The sequence below is a fragment of the Pteronotus mesoamericanus genome, unplaced genomic scaffold (assembly GCF_021234165.1).
Source record: "Pteronotus mesoamericanus isolate MK-2021 breed Mesoamerican mustached bat unplaced genomic scaffold, CSHL_Meso_final scaffold_174, whole genome shotgun sequence".
Classification (NCBI taxonomy): Eukaryota; Metazoa; Chordata; class Mammalia; order Chiroptera; family Mormoopidae; genus Pteronotus; species Pteronotus mesoamericanus.
Genome location: NW_026555309.1, coordinates 33,691,782 through 33,712,612, shown reverse-complemented (window position 1 = coordinate 33,712,612; position 20,831 = coordinate 33,691,782). Strand labels below are relative to the sequence as shown.

General features: G+C 40.7%; 1 protein-coding gene across 2 annotated transcripts in view; it reads right to left on the bottom strand.

The window, feature by feature from the left end:
- The window catches only part of COL14A1 (collagen type XIV alpha 1 chain), a 191,287-nt gene that overhangs the window by 97,949 nt on the left and 72,507 nt on the right, over positions 1–20,831 (bottom strand). Inside the window, exons 15-20 of one of the 2 annotated variants that reach the window (XM_054590440.1) lie at positions 12,760–12,886; positions 10,713–10,852; positions 10,094–10,226; positions 8,716–8,775; positions 6,977–7,119; positions 1,946–2,075 (exon numbers count right to left, since the gene is read on the bottom strand). In XM_054590440.1, coding sequence (XP_054446415.1) covers positions 1,946–2,075; positions 6,977–7,119; positions 8,716–8,775; positions 10,094–10,226; positions 10,713–10,852; positions 12,760–12,886 — 733 coding nt within the window. Of the gene's footprint in view, positions 1–1,945; positions 2,076–6,967; positions 7,120–8,715; positions 8,776–10,093; positions 10,227–10,712; positions 10,853–12,759; positions 12,887–20,831 lie in introns of those variants that run through there. The other variant, XM_054590439.1, reaches the window with a different exon arrangement.

Here is a 20,831-nt window from a genome sequence, read left to right as displayed (position 1 = left end):
TGGGTCACTGCAGCAGCCCTTAGAGTTCACAGTGCCCTGGGGGATCGTTAGCAAAATGTGCAGACTTGGTGGGCATCTGGGAAGAAGCACATACAGCACAGGCCTGGGGGGGGAAGGAGAGAGGCCAGCTCTGCCAAGTAAGGAGTGAACACCCAGTTGCTCAGCTGGGAAGAGTCAGGACTTTGGGCTGCAGCTACGGAGTTTTAATGACTTGCACTCTTACTTGCAGAATCCATACTTACGTGCCCAGGTCCAGAATTCAGCCCTTGCCACCAGTGTATACCACATCACCCCTAACCATTGGGTAACGGTGGTAGATTAAAGGTGAGTGCGGGGCTCCTGACTCTCCTCCCAGTGAGCAGTGGAGGCTCTGATCCTCTCTTTGAATCTGAATGTGTTCTATGACCACCTTGACCTATAGACTACAGCAGAAATGATACTGTTCTAGTTCCAGGCATACACCTTAACTGTCCTGACACTTTCCACTTTCCGTATGTGCTCTGAGGACCCTTGCTCTTACAGTCCTGAGTCACCCCCTAAGAGCTATGACTTTCGTGCTGGAAAGACAACATGGAGCGGCTCCAAGACTACATGGAGACAGAGGGACCAGCTGAGTCCAGACTTCCAGGCATCCCCACGATGCTGCCAGGCATGTGGGTGAAGTTATCTTGGATACTCCACACCAATCCAGCTAGCAGGTAGCCACAGTTAATACTATGAGAAACAGAAGGACTTCCTGGCAAGTCTTGCCTAATTTCCTGACCCACAAAATCATACAATATAATAAAATGGTTGCTATTTTAAGCCACTAGGTTCTGGGGCTGTCTTCATGCAAGGACAGATAACCACACATAATGAAGACAACGAAGACTTTGTAGGGCTTTGACCAAAGGTTGTCAGGCATGCTCCTCACTTGACCACCATGGCCAAGTCATCCAAAAACAAATATTTCATGAGGGCTCCTCTCTGCTGGAGGGATTTGGCAGGCAGAGATGAATACACAGACGAGGTCCAGGGCTCTCATGCTGTTGCCTCCCAGGGACGGGAGACAGGCAGTGAACAAATACAGGAGTAAACAAGAAAATAGTGTCCTGACATGAGCAAAACAGAACAAAACATAGCAGGATGATATCATAGAAAGTAGGAGCTGCTTTGCGTGGATGGTCAGAAAAGTCTGAGGAGATGACATTCTGCTGGGACCAAACTGACAAGAAAAAGCGGGGAATGCAAACAACTGGGAAAAGATATTGTCCATGGAAGGAATAGTGCGAGGGCCTGTGGCAGAAGCAAGCTTCAACGGTCTAATGGAGAGCAGAAGAGGAGGTGTGGCTGAGGCAACTTCAGTTAGGAGAGAGATTAAAGGGATCGGCAGGGTGCAGACAAAATAGGGCCTTGTATGGCCTTAGGAAGAACTGTTGGATTTCATCCTGAATACAAAGGAAAGCCATTAGGAGGCTTCAGACAGAGGCAGGACATGAGATTATTTATATTTGGAAAGCCCCACAGGCTGCTGTGAGGAGAACAAAGGATTCAAGAGTAGAATCACAAAGACTCTATTGGTGCTTGGGCACTCATTTTAGTGAGAGAGTGTGTCTTGGATTGGGGGAGAGCAATTAGATGAAGAAAAAGTGGACAGTTGTGTAGAATGCACTTTGGAGGATCAACAGAGCTTGTGATGCATTAGGTGCCAAAGGAGTGAGATGTAGTTGTTTTCAAGCCTTTCCTTTAACAGACAAGAAAACTGAGGCCCAGAGCAGTTAAGCAACTTGCCCAAAGTCACACAGCTTGACCATGCGAAGACAGAACTTAAACACAGATTTTCTGTCTCCCAATCTCTTTTGCTCTTTTCACCACAGTACTTTTGCGTTATTTGGGATAAATTACAAGGGGCATCATTTTCAATTGAATAGCCAGCTAGTATCCATAGGGAGAAAGCATCACTCACGGGTTTTTCCAGGGGCTGAGACGCTGACACCCTCTCCGTCATCGTAGATGGGAGTCACTGTGACTTTGTATTCGGTATCGGAAAGCAGAGGTTTCAGAATGACATTGTTCTGGCTTCCAGGCACCATGACCTGCACAGGAACGCAAAGGGCCATGGGCTTAGTGAGACCTCTGTTGCCACTGGTCACAAAGAGCAGGACTGTGGGCACTTTGAAAGGATCAGAAGCAAGATGTGTTTGGAAAGTGATGCGAAAAAAACAAAAGCATCCGTGCAAAAGCATTTCTCTCTGAAATTCCCCTCAGTAACCCTTAGTATATAATCACTAATACAGAAGGTTTAAATGTGAAGCTTTTGGCTCTGAGGAATGGTCTTCTCTCAACATCTTTTCTGCATTTGTAAAGGATCCAGAAGAGACAGTGATCATCTATTTGGAAAGCAGGTGTTCATAGCTTCAGAGTGTTCCTTCTAGAACCCGGCCTGCCTGCCTATCCTGTCTGATTCTACTTAACTATCACCTCAAAAATTTAGCCTTCTATTCTTTACCATTTCTGAGATCATTTAATCTCAGCATTTTAGAAAAGTATGGATGTTAGCCAAGAACAACAGAACCACATGTCCGATCCAAGTTTCCCGGATCTAAACATATTGACCAGGAACACTAAAAATGTTGCAGCTTTTTCACTTCTAAAGGGAGATGTTTCCCGCATTCTGAAATCACCATCACTCCGTCTCCACAGCTGCCAAAAATGAAATGCAGCCGTGGGGTCGACCCCTCACAGGCATCGCCGTGCCACACAGTGTGGCTCAGCAGCACAGACTCTGGCACCCTGGGAAGGATGTGTGGACCAGAAAAGCCACATGTTCCCAATGCAAAAACCACAAACCTTCCTGCCTGTGCTCCAGCAGTTAGATGCTGACACATCTTGAGCCATTTAAGGAACTTAATCATGGCTGGAAAAAACACTGGGATGTAAGAACTGACCCAAACTCATTTAAGGCAGTCACAAGACCGGGACAGCTGGAGCAGCTTTTCAATGCAAACGCCAGCAGGCAAAGGGCTACGCTCTCTCCTTCTGGATGAGAGAAGGACTCTATAAATCAAGGAATAAGCCCTAGAAAGCCTCGAGTTGAACCCACAGGCAGCTGTTGCTAAGATATTGCTCAACTTTCAAACAACACTTTTTTTTAATGTATATAAAAAGAAAGTCTGAATGAGATGATTTTCTATTGGATTAATGTAATTTTGCTCCTCACAGCAAAAGGACATTGATATACAGGGTACAGGGTTGGACTGACGTGGCCCCAGCAGGGAGATTTTCAAAAAGGAGCCTTGCTTTATTCTAGAATGAGTTAAGACAACCCTAGCGTTAAGGACATTTCCAAAAGGAAGAATTGTGGTGGTACCGACTTGTATTTTTACCTCATCGATGTAGCTTTCTTCAGGGTGCTTCTTTCAAATAGAACTCCTCTGGACCACAGAGCCTGGGCTTTTATTCCAAGCAGTATGTTTAGCAAACCACCCATGTTGATGGTCCTTAAATAAGGTCTCCTCTCAAACCGAGAAACACATGCCCCCAGAACCAATCAAACTTTGACTGTGTAAAACTGCAAAGCAGCGAGGCCCTCTGGGAGGATGCCTTCAGTTTTCTGGGACGCGGTTGCTGTGGTTTATGATAATAGCCAGCATTTACTCATCAATTACTATGTGCCAGGTGCTACGCCAAGTAGTCTAATATAGCAATTCACTTCATCTTCACCACATCCCTTTGTTAGGTAGTATCATTACACTCATGTTACAGATGGGGAAACGGAGGCCCACACAGCTATTGAGTTCAGGAGCCATGTTGACATCCTGGAAATGGGGCCTGAACATAGTTTTAACCACTGCCCTCTACTCCTCATGACTGCACTGCTTGAACCTTTTCGTCCTAATGATATTCATTTGCAAGACTAAAATGTAAATGTCTCTGGAGTTTGCAAAGTGTTTTCTGCTTGGTTTCTGCTTGTTTGCACAAAGCAAGGTAAAGATGGGCACCCAGCACAAACAGATGCCAGAGAGCACTGCAGACGCTGGGTTTGTTTATAAAACAATTCTATAAAAGATGCTCATGGACAAGTGAGACGCAAATCTGACCAGTGAACATCACGTTTCTAATTTTCATCAGAAATGCAACTTCACATCTGGCTCTATTATTGCCCAGAGCTCTTCAGCGCAGCCTGGTTCCAGCAGTAGGAGGAGGGTTCCCTACATCTCACTCCTGGCCAGTGATGCTCACGCTCTCTGTGGTGATGGACTAGGTGGTATTGGTGCTGTTGGGTTGATTCCAATCTGTTGAAGACCAGTATTTTTATAATTACAATAAAACAAAATTGCTTAGAAGCATGGTCTTCGATGCTGCAATATTAAATTGCTATACATGTTCGTAAAGCTTAATTTTACTCTCTGAGCTTATCCTGTAGGAGAGTGAGCCATACCCTAAGCATCCCTGCTGTAGAATGTTTCTTGCAAGTCAGAATTCAGGTTACGGTTATGGATTTTGACACCTAGGCTCTGAGAAGTCTGGGATACTGATTCGCCTTTCACAAATAAAGAAGTGTGAGTCCCATTACCCTGACAAAAAATTCCAGGCATTGTGATTGTCACGCCTCCCTATTTCAGAGCAGAGATAAAAGTCAATCCATATGAAATATTTGTCAGGTATCTTTACTGTCTAAATGTTTAAAAGCTTTTTATTGGAAATACCTGGTAGATTTGAATATGCTTAAATATGTCATTGCAACTCGAAAAGCAAGTCTAATTCCCTTTGTTATATATCTACATATATATACACATATATGCGTATGTATACATGTATATGCATGTATGTATATATATACATGTATATGTGTATATATATGTGCATGCTTGATTTTGGTTTACAATCTTATATACATACACTATTCTCCAACTTCAATACTCTTACTTTAGTCATTTCCTGAAGTAACTTTAAACAGCATTTGCAGTTAAGAAAAATTTAGAAAGATAGTAAGAAGCACTTCTCATATCCAGAAACATGTCCCATATCACTTTTGGGATATATTTCAGCCATCTTCCTTTCTCTGCCATGTATCATTATTTTAAGATGTTTCTTTGGTGTGTGGGAGTTCAATGGCCTTGGATTTTGATATAGGTCTGCAACTGTCTGTCCTGCTTTGGTTTTATAATCTAAATCTAGATGCACCCATTTTCTGTCTCCAATAGCAATACATTACATTTATACAGCAGTAACACTTCATAAAACACTGAGATATAAATTCCCAGTTAATCCTCAGCTGAGTCCCTGAAAATATGCCCATAAAGTAAGCGTACACAATTCCAATTTACTTATAATTCAAAGGCGCTTGATATTCAAAGAACTCCAGAGTACTTTCTTCTGTATAGTGAAAACACTTCTGCACAGTAAATAATCACTACAAAATTTATCAATATTTTTAATTTTTATTAAAAGTTTGTTTAACTGGGGCACATGTGCTTTAAGACTTTTGATCTTTTCCCCCTTCATTTAGGTTGTCCAAGTATTTCGAAATAAACTGTGTGAAATGAAAGAAACTACCGAAGTGAAAATTATCTAGGGACAAGCCAAAGAAAATATTATTATTATTGTACCTTGCATAGCTTACAAGTGCGTACATAAGATTACATTGTTACTCTTTCCAAATTAGCAAGAATAATTTAGTAAGAAGCTTAATGTGTTTCTTGGAAAGAGTAGAAACAAAAAGCAAAAACAAAATTCTCATTCTGGGAAGTTTTTATGGGTCTCATTTTTAGGAACTGAATTAAAATATGTGGACAATAACGGGGAAAATAAGACATCCAAATTATAGCTTTAGTTTTAATTTTTTTTTGAAATTTTCCAGCATGAATCATTTGAAATCTATGGTCTGAGTCCATTTATAATTCAACCTGTTTTGTTTAAGCATTCATTAACTTCCCAAGGATACTCCCAGACTAATTTCATGGACCTTCTGGCTATGCACAGTAGATGTGGATATTTTACGGTTACCATTGTATTGTATAATGATTTTTCTACCAGCCAGAAATAAAGTGTTTCCTGACAGAATTTTGGGCTCAAATAATTTTTTAGATAAACACATAAATAAAACTAAATTTTCATCAAAGGCCCTGTAAGTAAGGAAGAGGAAGGAAGGATAATGATTTCATTCTTGAGTAATAATGAATTTTGAGAACTCTTTCTTAAAATGGCTCAAACACAATGCACTGACAAGAAATGCGAGGAATGAGGCTAAATAAAGCAAGTTTCATGACCAAAAAAGAGAAAGAAAGAAGAACATTTGTTAGATGAAAACTGGAGTTATCTGGTCTGATAAGAAGCATATCTAAGAAACAATTTTCAGGTTCTAGACTAAAAGGAATGATGCAGTATAATTTTTTTTTAAATGGGAAGGCCATGATTAAGCATGTATCCAAGTTTCCAATATAGAAAAACAAATGTAGATGATACCACTTAAAACTCAACACATGCAAATATCTAAATCCCCTAAGGGAGATACTCATGATTAAGAATAAATTAAAAATGACTTTATGTCTACTGAAAATGAGATAATGTCAATGAAAAATATAACTATTTGTTACCAGATGGCATTTTATTAATACCACTTCAACTATATAAAGAAGATCATTCATGTATTCTTTGCTAAACAGGCTATCAGATTCCCAAGGTCCAAAAGTTTAATGTATGTATAGCTTTGGGGCCTTAAGACAGCAGAAACAACAGGAGAAACAAAGTTCAGAGGCTTTATCAATTTGAAGCAAGCTATATGTGGGGCAAGTTTCGGAGATAGAAAGGTCATCAAGAAACCAGTATTTGAGTTTGGGTTAAATGAAAACATTAGTGTTTGGAGACGGTAAAGTCACCAAGAAAGTAGCTGTAGAGAGAGCTAGCATCAATCTCTGGCGGTAGCGCCATTAGCTCTGTCAGTCAAGAAGGCTCAGAGTTTCTAGTCAGCTGTATTTATACAGACCGTTCCTACCACTTCTTCCTCAGGGTCTCCTTGAGCAGTCAGGTAGGTCACCTTGAACTGCTGCACGCTGCTGTCTGAAATGTCCCATTTTACCCGCAGGCTAGAAGTGGTTTCATCATCTACAACCAGGTTTCTGATTCCTGTCCGGAAAACTGGAATAAACACAACCAAGGATTAAAGAATTTTAAACCCATCGTATTCCAAAATGAGCTACAGAGACAGTCTGTGGACATGGGAACAAGGATCATTTAATGTATTTCTTTAATATAGACTCACATGAAGAAGAAAAATTTAGCTTTAGTGGATAATGGGGAGCCATAACTACTGGCAGCAAAAAGAAAATGGGTTCAAGAGATGCTGACAAGGCAAGACCATGGACACCTCAAAACTACCCGCTCTGTATACACACTAGTAACAGGGGAGAAGCCCTTGGGCTGGGAAACCCCAGGGGAGCCCACTCATGAAGGGGAGCATGCTAATAAAAACATCACGCTAGTGCTCTGTTGGAGAAGCAGACATGATGGACCGATGTGGGCCTCGGTGTGTGATCCAGCATCCAACATGCCTGCTGCCCTGTTCCCTTATTTCCACTTTGGCACTCGCCCTTAGGCACAAATCTCCCACCATGGCTGCCTCTCTTCATTCAGCCCGGGCGGAGATTATTGTTTTCTCTGACACCTGTCCAAACACCTTCACCTGTATTCTCTGACACATTCCCTCTCATCTTCCAAGGTGTCTGCCCCCTTATTTGTCCTGTTTTTCTTCACCTTTTTGCAAAGACTTCCTTTCTTTCTGTCCATCTCTACTAACTCTTTCTTTTCTTCATTCATTTATTCAGCCAACATTTACTGAGTTTTTCATGTACGTCAGACAGTGTTATGCCTTTGAGATAGACAGTGATTAACTCTTGACAAAAATAGTGAAAGTATTACAGAGGTAGTAGGAGAGTGACATTTACCAGGCAAAACCAGGGGAAGGTATCAAGCAGTAGAACAGGAGGCAATAGCACCTTATCTTCAGGACTAAGACTTCTAGATCGCAGGGGGACATGGGGAAAGTATGAAAAACATGATTGCAGACCAGGAAGAGATACAGAACACCATCAGGATCTTGGGTGTTATGATAAAGAGATTTGGGGGAATAAAAAAAGGATCAATAAAGATTAGCTGAAGAATAAATGAATCAGTGAATGAATGAATATGGAAAACCTAGAAACCCATAGAAGGGCTTTAGAGAGGGAACTAAATGATGTCATTAAATTTGTATTTTATCTAGTTGACTCTGACAGCTAGTTAGAAGGTGTGTTATAATGGAGGGGGAAGTTAAGCTGAAAGAGAAAACAACTGTTATAGAAAAACCAATAGACCAGCCAGACCTTAGTTACCCACAGAAATGCAAGGAAACCATGATATGAATAATTCTCAACTGAGAGTAATAGGAGAAGTCACTGAGATCAAGACAAGGACAGAAACTCTAGGGTTTGCTATGCTAACGTCCTCGGAAAGATTAAATGGGAATCCAAAACAAAGACAGAAAAGGTAGAGAGGAGTAAGAGCGACATGAGTAGTCTAAGCACCTACTGGTATTTAGGGGTAAGAAGAGGGTGAGAGGTCATGAGAGGTGTGAAATTCGAACTGGCATACGCTGCTCCTAATTAATAAAAAAAAGAAATGAATAAAACTGGGATAAATAACTTCAGTTTAAATCAAATTTTTCTTACGGGTAATTAGGCTTTGATTTGTCCTTACCTGACGTCACAGGCCTGGTAGGTACTATGGTTGTAGGTGGTTCTGTCCAAACACTGTCAACTAAAAAATACATGTATTATTTTAAAATTCTGTCATGAAAATAACTCTACATATTTGTACATAGCATTTTGTAGTTTTCAAAGAAAGTGTCACCTATATTATCTCACTTGCTTCTCATAACAACCTTGGGTATAGTTGCAAGAGTAAAGGTGTGAGCTGTATGTAAGGCAGACGTTGTACCTATCTGCAGAGAAGGACACTGAAGACCAAAGAAATTCAAGTGCCTGATCACAGATACCAGCCTTCGTATAAATATTTGAATTATACCTATAAAGTTGTGAAACCTCCCAGTTACTTCAAAATGAGGCATAACCATGGTAATTCAAGGAAGTTGCTGTAGATCAGGGTGTGAAAGGGCTGCCAAACAAGGCCACCAAGAAGGACAGTAGATGTGCATCTTCTATTTCATGTATCCAACCTGGGTAACCAGTGGCTGGAGCAACTGTGAGGTGCTCCACCAAGTCCCCTTTCCAGTGTCGACATGCTCATCCACCAGGTTCTGGAGTACTGGCTGCAGTGGCTCTGAGCTCTGGGGACTGCTTTGCCTGAGGTCATAGTCCCTTTCGGGGGATAGCCTACCTCCAACAACAGGAAACTGCAGGGATACAAGGGCCTGGCCCCTTTGACTCAATTTGGGACAACTCAGGAGGGTCATCCCAGGTCTAGAACGCCTAACAGAATTAGCTGAGGGCTGTTTAGCTCCTCTCTATGTCCCATCCGGCCAGCTTTACTTCCTTACAGATGTATCTCCCAACTAAACTCTTAAATAAACCTTCTGGATGTAATTTTCTGTTTCAGAATCTGATTCCTGGGAACCCAATGAAAGAAAATGTAATGTGTTTAATACCTCATATTTAAAAAAATAAAGGGATGAATGAATCAGCAAGTGAATTTTGTACATGATTCTTGGAACCAAAATCAACTTGGGAAATTCCATAAACTCTTGGTGGACATGTTTCCCCTAGGTTTATTTGTTTGCTCACTTATTCATTTATAATTATTCCATCCATCCATCCACCCACCCATCCAGGCAGCAAATATTTATTACACAATTAAAACATGCCAAGTACTGTGCTAAGCACTGGAAAGATTATAATGAACAAGATAGATAGATGCTGGCCTTATGGTGGTCATAACCTAAGATGCAAAGATGCTTTACATATTGGTTTCATTAAAGGTAACGATATGTGAAGAGTTCTGGGGGACAAAGAGAAATCGAAGCTTCTGTAGCCCAGGATAAGGCTGATGGGCAGGGAACCTGGTGGGGTATCGGGTGGAGGGAGTTGGTGATGTCCACCTTGGTCAGACCAAGACTCACGTGTGGTCCCAACAGCTGTTACCACCTCACTCTCGCTCCCATCATCCAGTACAGCCAACAGTGAAACTTCATATTCAGTGCCAGGATCCAGGCCCTTAATAACATGGGAGTCTTGGTCTTCTTTTAGGATGACCTGAAGAGCATTTAGTGTTTAGTAACTGGGTTTACTTGAATAACAGAGGAGAAATTTAAGAAAAATAATAATAAAAAGGAAAAATGTTGCCCTGAGTGTAGGCAAGAAACAACGAAGCATAAAGGACTCTAGGGTCATCGAGCTCAACTTTTAAGTCAAAACAGAGACCTTACTCCTTTCAATTCTCTCAGCACATAAACTATGAATATCACAAAAGCAGCATTTTGAAGTTTTAGTCAATGTCATTTAGGAAAGTTAGAGAATCTGAAGAGATATGAAATATTTAACTAAAGCACCTGCAAAAATGCATATGGAATCATACGGTTTCACATTTACAAAAATCCATGCTGTGCAATATATTAATTACTTTGGGATAAAATAGATTCTCCATCTATTTTAAAAGGAAGACCAACTCATGCAGGAGGGGGCCTTCCCTTCCTAACAAAATACTCCAGATTAATTTTCAGCCTGTTTCCCATGACTCACTTCCTCGGTCTTCCCACCATAGACTGGGATCCACATCAGCTTGTGCTGCCCTTCATCCGCCGAGATGGGATGCCAGGTCACTCTGAAGCCATCTGTTGTCACTTCATCGATTTCCAAGTATTGCTGGGCTGGAACTTCCTCTGTGAGACAACGAAAGAGATTCTGTGAGGAAACTGAGAAGGCAAGAAAGCCAGCACTCCTGGAGCTACAGGAAGAGAAGGCTCCCTGAGCCATCCCTTGATTTGGGAGGGGACTCCCAAGAGCAGCACCCATCGGTCCAGCGTGACCTTCCCAACGTTTCTGTTTGCAGCATTCACCCACCGGGTAAACTGGAAAGACTTTGGACAGAGCAGACTGTACAAGTGTTCCAGTCATTTCCAGAAAACTTAGGTTCTCTCTATTTGATTAATTATTGTCATTAACTATAAAAAAATTATAAGAGTGCCACATTCATCATTTTACAAAGATAATATTTTCCCTAGTACTTTGAGGAAATTAACAAAATGCTGCCCTAGAAGTCTGAGAAATGCCCCTTTTAGCTTTATGCACTTTCTTCTCTTTTTAGTTTGTCTATTATGGTCTACCTCCAACATTACTTTGTAGGAGCTTCAGGTGCAGAGCACAGGGGTTAGACAACGATACGTTGCAATACTTGACATTGTTCCAGCCAACACCTCCAGCATCCGCCTGCCACCTCACACCATCATCGTAAGGTCATCAGCTACATTCCCATGATTTTATTCACTTTCATGCCTAAAGCTTTCTCTAGGAATAAGTTAAGTCCTTGAGAATAAGCTTCATCCTTTTAATCCCATACACATGGCGGCCATCAGAAGTGAAACACAATTTATCAGACCTTCCATTATTTCACTGCTTACGCATTTCTGAGATGTACAGCAGAGAGTATAACATCCAACTATACCCTGAATGAATTGTCCATCACTGATTTTTATTATTTGAAATCAGAGATGTTTAGGACTCTTTGTCAGGGCCCCATGAGAATTCCAACTGGAGGTAGCCCTTGGGAGATTTTGTGAAATGGCTAAAATTTTTGCCATGAACATTACTTCTGGATCTAGTCTAATTCTCATCTCTCCCCAAATTCTCATCTCTCCCCAAATTCTCATCTCTCCCCAAATTCTCATCTCATCACCTCCTCAAATCTGTTTCCATGTGCAATCTGAGTACGTTCAGAAAGCAAACAATAGAATTGTCACCACAGGGGCAAAAAAGTTTTACATTTACTGAGTGACTACGGAGTATTTGTAGAAAAGAGAAATAATGCATTTGTGCCTTATTTTTTATTTAAGTACTTAAAGTATCCCAAATTGTATTATTTTAGTCTGCATGAAACTACATTATTGGCTATAAATTGATGTATTAAGTTAAATAGTATAAAACTGTCATTTTGTAGGTCAAAAACTTTTGGATATCAACAATTTTGAAAGTTCTATGTAATATACATGCAAAGGAATACCAGAAAGTCGGGAAAATATTACACTGATAGAACAAAAGAAACGATATGAGGTTAGGAACAGAACAATGTACACTTTCATTTAACTGACACCTTCTGAATTTCGATGGTCTTTTCTCTCTTTTGCTTGCTTTGATAGAAAATAATTAGCCATTATGCAGTCTAGTCACCTAATTGTGGGTTTGTTAGGATTAATATAAAATAAACAAAAATTAAAATGTAATCTCTTTAAAATCACAATTGAAGAAGCTGCTCCATTTCTTTTTTTATTGTTTTAATCCTTACTTGAGGAAGTGTTTATTGATATTTTAGAGAGAGAGGAGAAATGGCAGGGGGTGCAGAGAGAGAGATCAATGTAAGAGAGAAACATCGATTGGTTGCTTCCTATACATGCCCAGACCCGGGATCAAACCCGCAACCCAGGTAGTACCGCTGACCAGGAACTGAACCTGCAATCTTTTGGTGTACAGAACAACGCTCCAACCAACAGAGCCACCCAACCAGGGCAAAAAGATGGTCCATTGTATGGTTGCCATAGAGTTACTCTTGGAAACCATACCATGGCTTACTTACCTGTGGTGAACATTCCAGTCAGAGGCTCTGACTGCCCTTCCTCATACATGGAGGAGATGGCAATGGTATACTCCGTGAGGGGTGTCAGGCCCTTCAGCGGGAATGTAGTGATAGGGTCGACTTCAACCTGTAGAGGAAAGACGGCATGACAGCTATATCAGATACTCTCTGACACTGGAAACAGAAGTCGTTTTATTAGCATCTGTGGTTCACTTGGCTGGCAGCAGAGGTATAAATATTGCAAAAAAAAAAATTCCTGTATTATAAAACCAGTCAGTTTTTATATACACATTTCTAATCTTATACCCTTAAACAGGTTACCTATCAGTTAATTCTCAGGACATCTTTACAACTAATATTATTTCCACTCATGAATGATCTAGAACGTAAAGTGCACACAATTTATACTGTTAGCATAAATATAATGCTTCCAGGCTGATCTGCTAGACGCAGCCAGTTTTTGGCTTGATTTTCTGGACTCTGTTGACTCCATGATTAAGTAACTCCCATAGAGATGCACAGGTGAGTAACCATGCAGGGGTGGAATAAGAGAATGGTCATATGAAAGACAATAATAAATATTTGAAATTGCCCGTTATCTTTCAGAGAGAGATATACCTGGGAAAAATATGTATCCATATCTTTAGGGCACATAAAGGAGGAAGTACTGAAGGTAAGGACCAAAAGTGTAAAGAAAAGGAAGAATTGGAAAGGGAAAGGAAAAAAGAACAGATCTTGAAGAAGAAAAAAAAAACAAAGTACAAGGAGGTGAGGGCAGAATCTAGAAGACAGAGAGAGCCCTGAGCAAAGTCATCTTCAGAGTCAAAGAACAGACACAGCTTCACCTCTGAGAGGCTGGGTCTCGGGCTGTTGAGTTACATACAGGAGAGATACAGGAGGCCGAGCAAATGGAACCTCCCACTTAAGCCCTTTCCAGACATTGCCTCAATTAAAATTCACAAAACTACTATACGCTAGGGACTCTGGGAAACTGAAGAAATGAACCTATTTACCTGAAAGCAGACTCTGCCAAAAAATATCTGACTTAAAATGTTTTCAGGAGACATTTTAGAGCAATATCATGAAGATCCGTGGTTTACAACAGTGCGAATAACTAATCGTCATGCTCCCTGAGGTTAATGGGAAGGTAACTAAGCTCACTGTATTTGCTCATGGCAGTCAAAGTGACCTTTACCAAAATATAAAATGCATCACATTCTACCTAAACCCTCCATGGGCTGCCCTTCAAATGAAAACCAGGCCCCCTGCAATGACCCCTTGGCCTGGTACCACCTGGAGCGCTGCTCCTTTTTTAACCGCACCTTATTGCCCCCTGGGCTCCAGCCTCACTGACCTCCCAGCAGGTCCAAGTCTTCTTCACCTCAGGGCCGCTGCACATGCCGTTGGTTTTTTCTGGGACCCTATTTCCCTAGATCTTTCAAAATTCCGCCTTCCTCATTGGTCAGGACCGAGCTTAAATTCCACCTCCTCAGAGGGGGTTTCTCTTTCCACCTCTCCCAGTAGGGCTATTCTCGAACAACACCCTTATTTGTTTCCCCTCTAGCACCAATCACAGCCCCAAATTATTTTATTTCCATACAAAGTGGTTTGTTGTTTACCTCCTACATAGAGTGTAAACTCCTTGAGGGCAAAATGTTGGTTAGCTTTTTTACTACTGTATGTTGCATTTTTTTTTTTTGAGGGAACAGAATAATTAAATGAAAATTCAGATGAAAGCAACAAAGAGTCTTGTAATTTATTTTTTAATTATATTTTTTGATTGTGTTATTACGATTTTTCTAGTTTTTCCCCTTTGCTCCCCTCTACTCAGTGCCCGCTACTCTCTCAGGCAATCCCTCTACCATTGTTCATGGATCGTGTGTATAAGTTCTTTGGCTACTACATTTCCTGTAGGGTACTTTGCATCCCCGTGGCTATTCTGTAACTACCTATTTGTACTTCTCAGTCCTCTCACCTCTTTGCCCATTCCCTCCATCTCCCCTCCCATCTGACAACCATCTGGTAACTAACTTCTTTTCTCTTGCTGCTTTTAAGAGTCTCTCTTTATCTTTAACCTTTGGCCTTTTCATTATGAGGTGTCTTGGAGTGGACCTCTTTGCATCCACCATAATTGGGATTCTGTGATTCCTGGACATGCATGTCTATTTTCTTTGCCATTTTAGAGAAGTTCTCTTTCACTCTTTTTTCAGATAGATGTCCAATTTCTTGTTCTTTCTCTTCTTCTGGTGCCCCTGTGAGGTGACTGTTCAGTCTCTTAAAGTTGTCCCAGAAGCTGTTTATACTATCTTCATTTTTTTGTATTCTTTTTTCTTCTTGTTGTTCTGATTGGTTGTTTTTGCTTCCTTATGTTCCAAATCATTGATCTGATTCTCGGCTTCATCGATTCTACTGTTGTTTCCCTATAAATTGTTCTTTAGTTCAATCAGTGTATCCTTCATTTCTGACTGTGTCTTCCTTATGCTGCTGAGATCCTCACTAAGTTCCTGGAGCATCCTTATAACCAGTGTTTTGAACTCTGCATCTGATCGATTGCTTATCTCCATTTAGCCCTTTCTGTGGAGTTTTGATCTGTTATTTCAGTTGGGCCATGTTTCTTTGTCTCCTCATTTTGACAGCCTCCCTGTGTTTATTCCTATGTATTAGGGGGAACTCTTTTGACTCTGCGTCTTGATAGTGTGGCCTAATGTAGTAGGTGTCCTGTAGGGTCCAGTGGCACAGCCTCCCCTATCATCCAAGCTGGGTACTTGATGTGCGCCCTTCGTGTGAGCTCAGTATACCCTCCTCTTGTAGCTGAGACTTGGTTGCTGCTGGCAGATCAATGGGAGGGATTTACTCAGGCCAGTCAGCTGCAAGGACTGGCTGTGACCACTGACCACCAGCCTCCGCCCTCCATGGAGGATCTTCTGTGCAGGGGCAGGGTGGTGGTGCTCCGAGGTGGTCTGCAGCTGTCCACTGGCTGCGTTAGCCCTGGTGTTTCCCCAGTGGTGCAGGCCAAGGTCAGCCCCCACTTGTGTTTTGTTCAGGGGAACCCTGCCTGAGCTATAAAGCAATCTGAGATGGCTGCTACTTGTGCTGGGCCTGGAGATTCCCTGACAAAACCAAGCTGTGAATCTAATCTGGCTGCTAGGGCTCACTGAAGCCAGCTGTTGCTTGTTTGATAAGATTTATTAACCAAGATCCATCATTCCTATGGAAAAGCAACTTGGGTGGGCCCATTGATTGGGTGAGACAGAACACCTGGGGATTCCCAAAGCGGGGTCAAACAGTGTTAGCCAAATTGATGTAGTCTCAGATATGGCACCAGCTTACCAGCCCTGTGGGGAGTTTAGCAAAGGGATAATGGTCTCTGCTCACCTTGATGCCAGACACTTCTGTTTCTCCCTGTGAACCACTGGTGCCTTTCAAGCTGTTACCCCAGTGCTGGAGCTCAGAGGGAGGGAGTCTGAGTAGGTGAGTCCATGTGTGGGTTCTTTAAGAGAAACTGTTTGGGGTTCCAGAAGTTTCTTCCACTGACTCAATCCCCGCTGGTTTTTGCAGCCAAAATTTGTGGGGACTTATCTTTCTGGCACTGGAATCTGGGAATGGGTGGCCTGGTGTGGATCTGGGAGCCCTCACTCCAGAGATATCCCTCTGAAATTTTTATCCACATGTGTGTGGGACAAGCCCATTCCACATCTGCACCCCTCCTGGAAGCTTGGATGGATGTGGTTTCTTTTATTTCACAGTTGTCATACTTCCATTCAGCTTGATTTCTGGAATCCTGAGTGATGGTTGTCCTATATTTTAGTTGTAATTTTGACATGGTTGTGCAAATAGGCAAGCCATGTCTGTCTATGCTGCCATCTTGACTGGAAGACAACAAAAAACCTTTTTAAAGGAGATAATAAAGGGCTCGTCTAACCTAAGAGCCAATCCAGAAACTACATAAACTTTTAAAACAAAAGTAAACTACAGTTTCAAAAAAGAGTGTCAACCCTGGAGAGAAGAGCATCCATTTTCAACCCTTTGAAACCCTGACCAATCAGTTGGACAGAGGAGCCAAACTTCTAGCCTTTTCAGCCACCTCAGCAGAGGTGCCAGATATGGAAATGAAGTCATCTTGGAAATTCTAGCCCACTCAAGGTCCCAGATGAGTACAAGAGTCACCCCAGCTGACACTACATGGAGCAGAGACAAGCTACCCCTGCTGAACCCTGCCCAAGTTGCATAATCATGGGTTGTTATTTAAGCCAGGGTGTTAGTTACACAGTAATAGTTAACTGGAAAAAAAAAAAAGGAGTATCTTCTGAATCTGAACCTCATATTATAGGTCATTCTTAGCATTTAGCATTTTTCTGTGGTCTGAGTACTGTATGTAGGATTTACATGTATTAGTTCACTTAATTCCTACACAACTCCATAGGGTAGTTAATTATTACCCCTGTTTGAAGATGGGGAAATGAGACTCCAAAAAGTTAAGGATTTGCTAAGGGATAACCAGCTAGTATATAGAACTTAAATACAAGTGTTTCAGACTCTAAATCCTGTACTCATAAACATTATTCACAATATGGCTTCATTAAACTCATAGAAAAGACAAGTCCATATTTAAAATGTGAGCTGAATACACATTCATCTAAACTATATTTACATATTGCTTTCCGTTGTTTTGAATTGTAATAACTAGGATTTACTGAGCACTTAACAATGTGTCAGTGACTTTGCATCCATTGTCTTATTTAGTGCATTCTCCTCCCCCTGATAAACCCTAGTTATTTTTAATAACTATTTTATCAACAAGGATCTTGAGGCTCAAAGTGCTAATCTAACTTTCCTGGAGCCATAAAACTATTAACTAAAATGTGTAATTAGGACTTGACCTCTCTGTCTTAAATACACAGTCAGTTTCCCATATATATACATATATATATGTATATATATGTATATATATACATAAACACACACATACATAAAAGTATATATTGATATATCTCTTTTCAACAGATATATTTATTTATTAAAGCCTTTTATTTGATACTGAATAGACTAATTTTATGCATTAATTATTGATTATTTCATCAAATATAATCTTTTATTTTTATTAGTTTTCCTATTTGAGTTTCAGACTAAGTTCTGAAACTAGTGTTCCTGGTAATAGTTTTAAGATGTAGGAGAATTTGGGAAAATGAAAATGATATCAAATGACCATGATCTCATTGTTATGGAAGTGCTTTTGAGAATAATTTTTCAAACAGTCTCGCTAAAAGCTTAACTTCAGCCTAATTCTGGGCGAGATGAAGAAATAGTCCTTGATGAGGAACGAGGGATTTGAGCTCTATTCTGGGCTCTGCTGTTGAGCCATTACTGTCGGAAACTGGACTTGCTTCTCAGAGTCTAAAAACTGGGGCCTTTCCTTTATAAAACTCACATGGCAGCACTTCAGGTCCATCATGTTTGCACATGTCCCCAAATTCTTTCACAACACATGCTCTCTGAGGCGGCTTCTCTCCTGGGTTCGACAGGCCATGTGTCGGCAGCACTTGTGTCTAAGGACTGTGCTCGGTACTCTCTGTAAAGCTCTCAGAACAGCGACTGGCGCAGGAGAGCACTGAACACGTTAGCCGCCGCCACCACCATCACCATTGACATCGCCGTCACCAACCGTATTATCATCACTGACATACAAGTGTTCTGTTTTGATTTTCGTTTTTAGTCTCCAAAAAGTTGGGGAGAAGAGTAAGGCAGAAGAGACACAGAGGGAGGAAGAGGAAGTAAAGGAAGGAAATATAAATTAAGCCAAAAGCAAAGCTTTAGCAATTCATTGCATGTTACCTACTGCCTCGATTTCAGTTGGGACATTTTAAAGCTCATTCCAGAATGTTTCAGAAATTTCCTAAAAACCCACTTGTAAAATTGACTATAAATAAAATCTTAAATTAATAAAAGTTAGAGCAAAATGTGATAGGAATATTCACCATTAAATCACATATTCCAAAATGAGGTAAAATAATATTTCACTTAAACAGGAGATGCTTGTCAAGCAACCTCTAGTCTCAACTGCATAGTTAAAACTTAAGAACGTACATGTACACACCAGTCAAAATGAAAATGTTACAAAGTAACCAGAGGGGATGGGGAAGGAGGACAATGATGGAAAGAAGGGGAAGGGACTAGACAAAGAACATGGATGAATGACCCACGGACATGGACAACAGAGTGGGAATTGCCTGTGGGAGTGGAGGGCGGGGTGGGATGGGTGGAGGAGGGCGAAGGGGGAAAATTGAGACAACTGTAAGAGAATGAATATGATTTAAAAATAAAATTAAAAAAAATGAAAATGTTACAAAAACTACACATTGTTCATCCATTTTATTCAGATAAAATATTTTCATATTTTCAAGTCCATTTACCTATATTTTAAGTTCAGTTTTACCAAACATATTTTTCTAATTTTCAAGCACAATAAAAATTAGAAATAGTAAGTGCCAAAGGCATCCTCAAGATTGAAAAACACTACAAGAAAGCACATGTTTTCTCAACAAATGTATTAGCCTGGGACCATTCTTTATAAAGGCAAATAACATAAAATACTGTAAAAGGCTACAACTATAATTTTTTTAAACGAATGTTAACTGGACCTATTGTAGTGATCATTTTGCTATTATACAAATGTCAAATCACCTGAAACTAATATAATGTTTTATGTCAAGTATACCTCAATAAAAGTTATTGTATGATATAATTATATTTTTAAATATAACTCATATGTACATGTATGTGACACTTTATTTTTGGTTTATGAAAAATCATTACCAAAGAAAGATGCTCTACAGTGAACAAGTATTTACTGTGGAGTGTGGCTGCTGTGTTATTTCGGTTGTTTAATGAGGCGACGTTTTTTGTTGGTAAGCTTCACATAAAAATAGAAATCCCCGGAAAGATTAAGGGTCACAAGGTCTGGCAACCCTGCCTGGATTTCCATGCGGTGACAATCTGCCGGAGCTGACAGTGGGGGGTCTTGGACGGGCACGTGTGCACCCCTCGGCCCACTGGCCCCTGCCGCAGCCTAGCATCCTTGTCACGGTGCCCCACTGTCCATGGTCACTTACCATCAATCTCGAACTACTGTTTTTCTTTTGGTGGAAAATTTCTTCTACTGTACATCCATGTCCCCAAAATGGGAATACAAAATATATGAAATATAGTCCAAGTTAGCCTCGTGTTTTGAGAAAAACAGGTGAAAGTGTGTTTCTTTGCAGATGTGACTATTACTGCACATTTAATGGCATGCTTCCCTCATTCATATCATCTGTTTGATCTTCCTACACGCCTGAATTTGTAAACCTGATAGCTCAGTGTTTTTTGTTTCAATCCTTTTCAGCCAACACAAAAAGCTGTCATGCTAGAGGGTTCATGTGGAGAGTCTCCTTAGAAACACAGAGAGCTGCCCCAGCCCCAGCTGATCCCATCTTCCCAGACCAGGCGCCAGACCTATGAGTTAGGAGGCCATGGTAAGGGCACCAGCTTCAGCCACTACCTGGCTGCAGTCTCACGAGTGACCCCAAACCAAGTAGTGGTGTCTTCAAAAGCAAAGCAACAAGTCCAAATGGTCCCAGCTTTGTCAGATTTTGCCATAAGATTTATAGGATTTAATGAAGATGTTGAACGGTATGTCAACATTATTAGCCAATGTGTAGTTATTGCTCATTCATTACCCAATGTCCTGCAGAGGGTGCATTCTGCATTCTGAAAAATACTAAGTGGATTTAATTACAAGGAAAAATTTGTCTCTGCATATGAAAATGCTTGCTTTATTTGGTCAGAAAACAGAAATGATGTAATCCAACATATTTCCCTCTTTGTCTTAGCTTGTTGGACCAAGATAAGGAAAAAAGAATAAAAATAACTTTGCTAACTATTCTGCTAAAACATATTGCCAAGGGAAAAATGTCTAAAGAGTATTAATCACTGAATGCAAGATACTATATCTTCATAGGTTTTAATAAGTTCTATTATGTAAAAGTCTCATCCTACACAAAATTTGAATTATTCAGTTTGCAATTTAAGTTCAT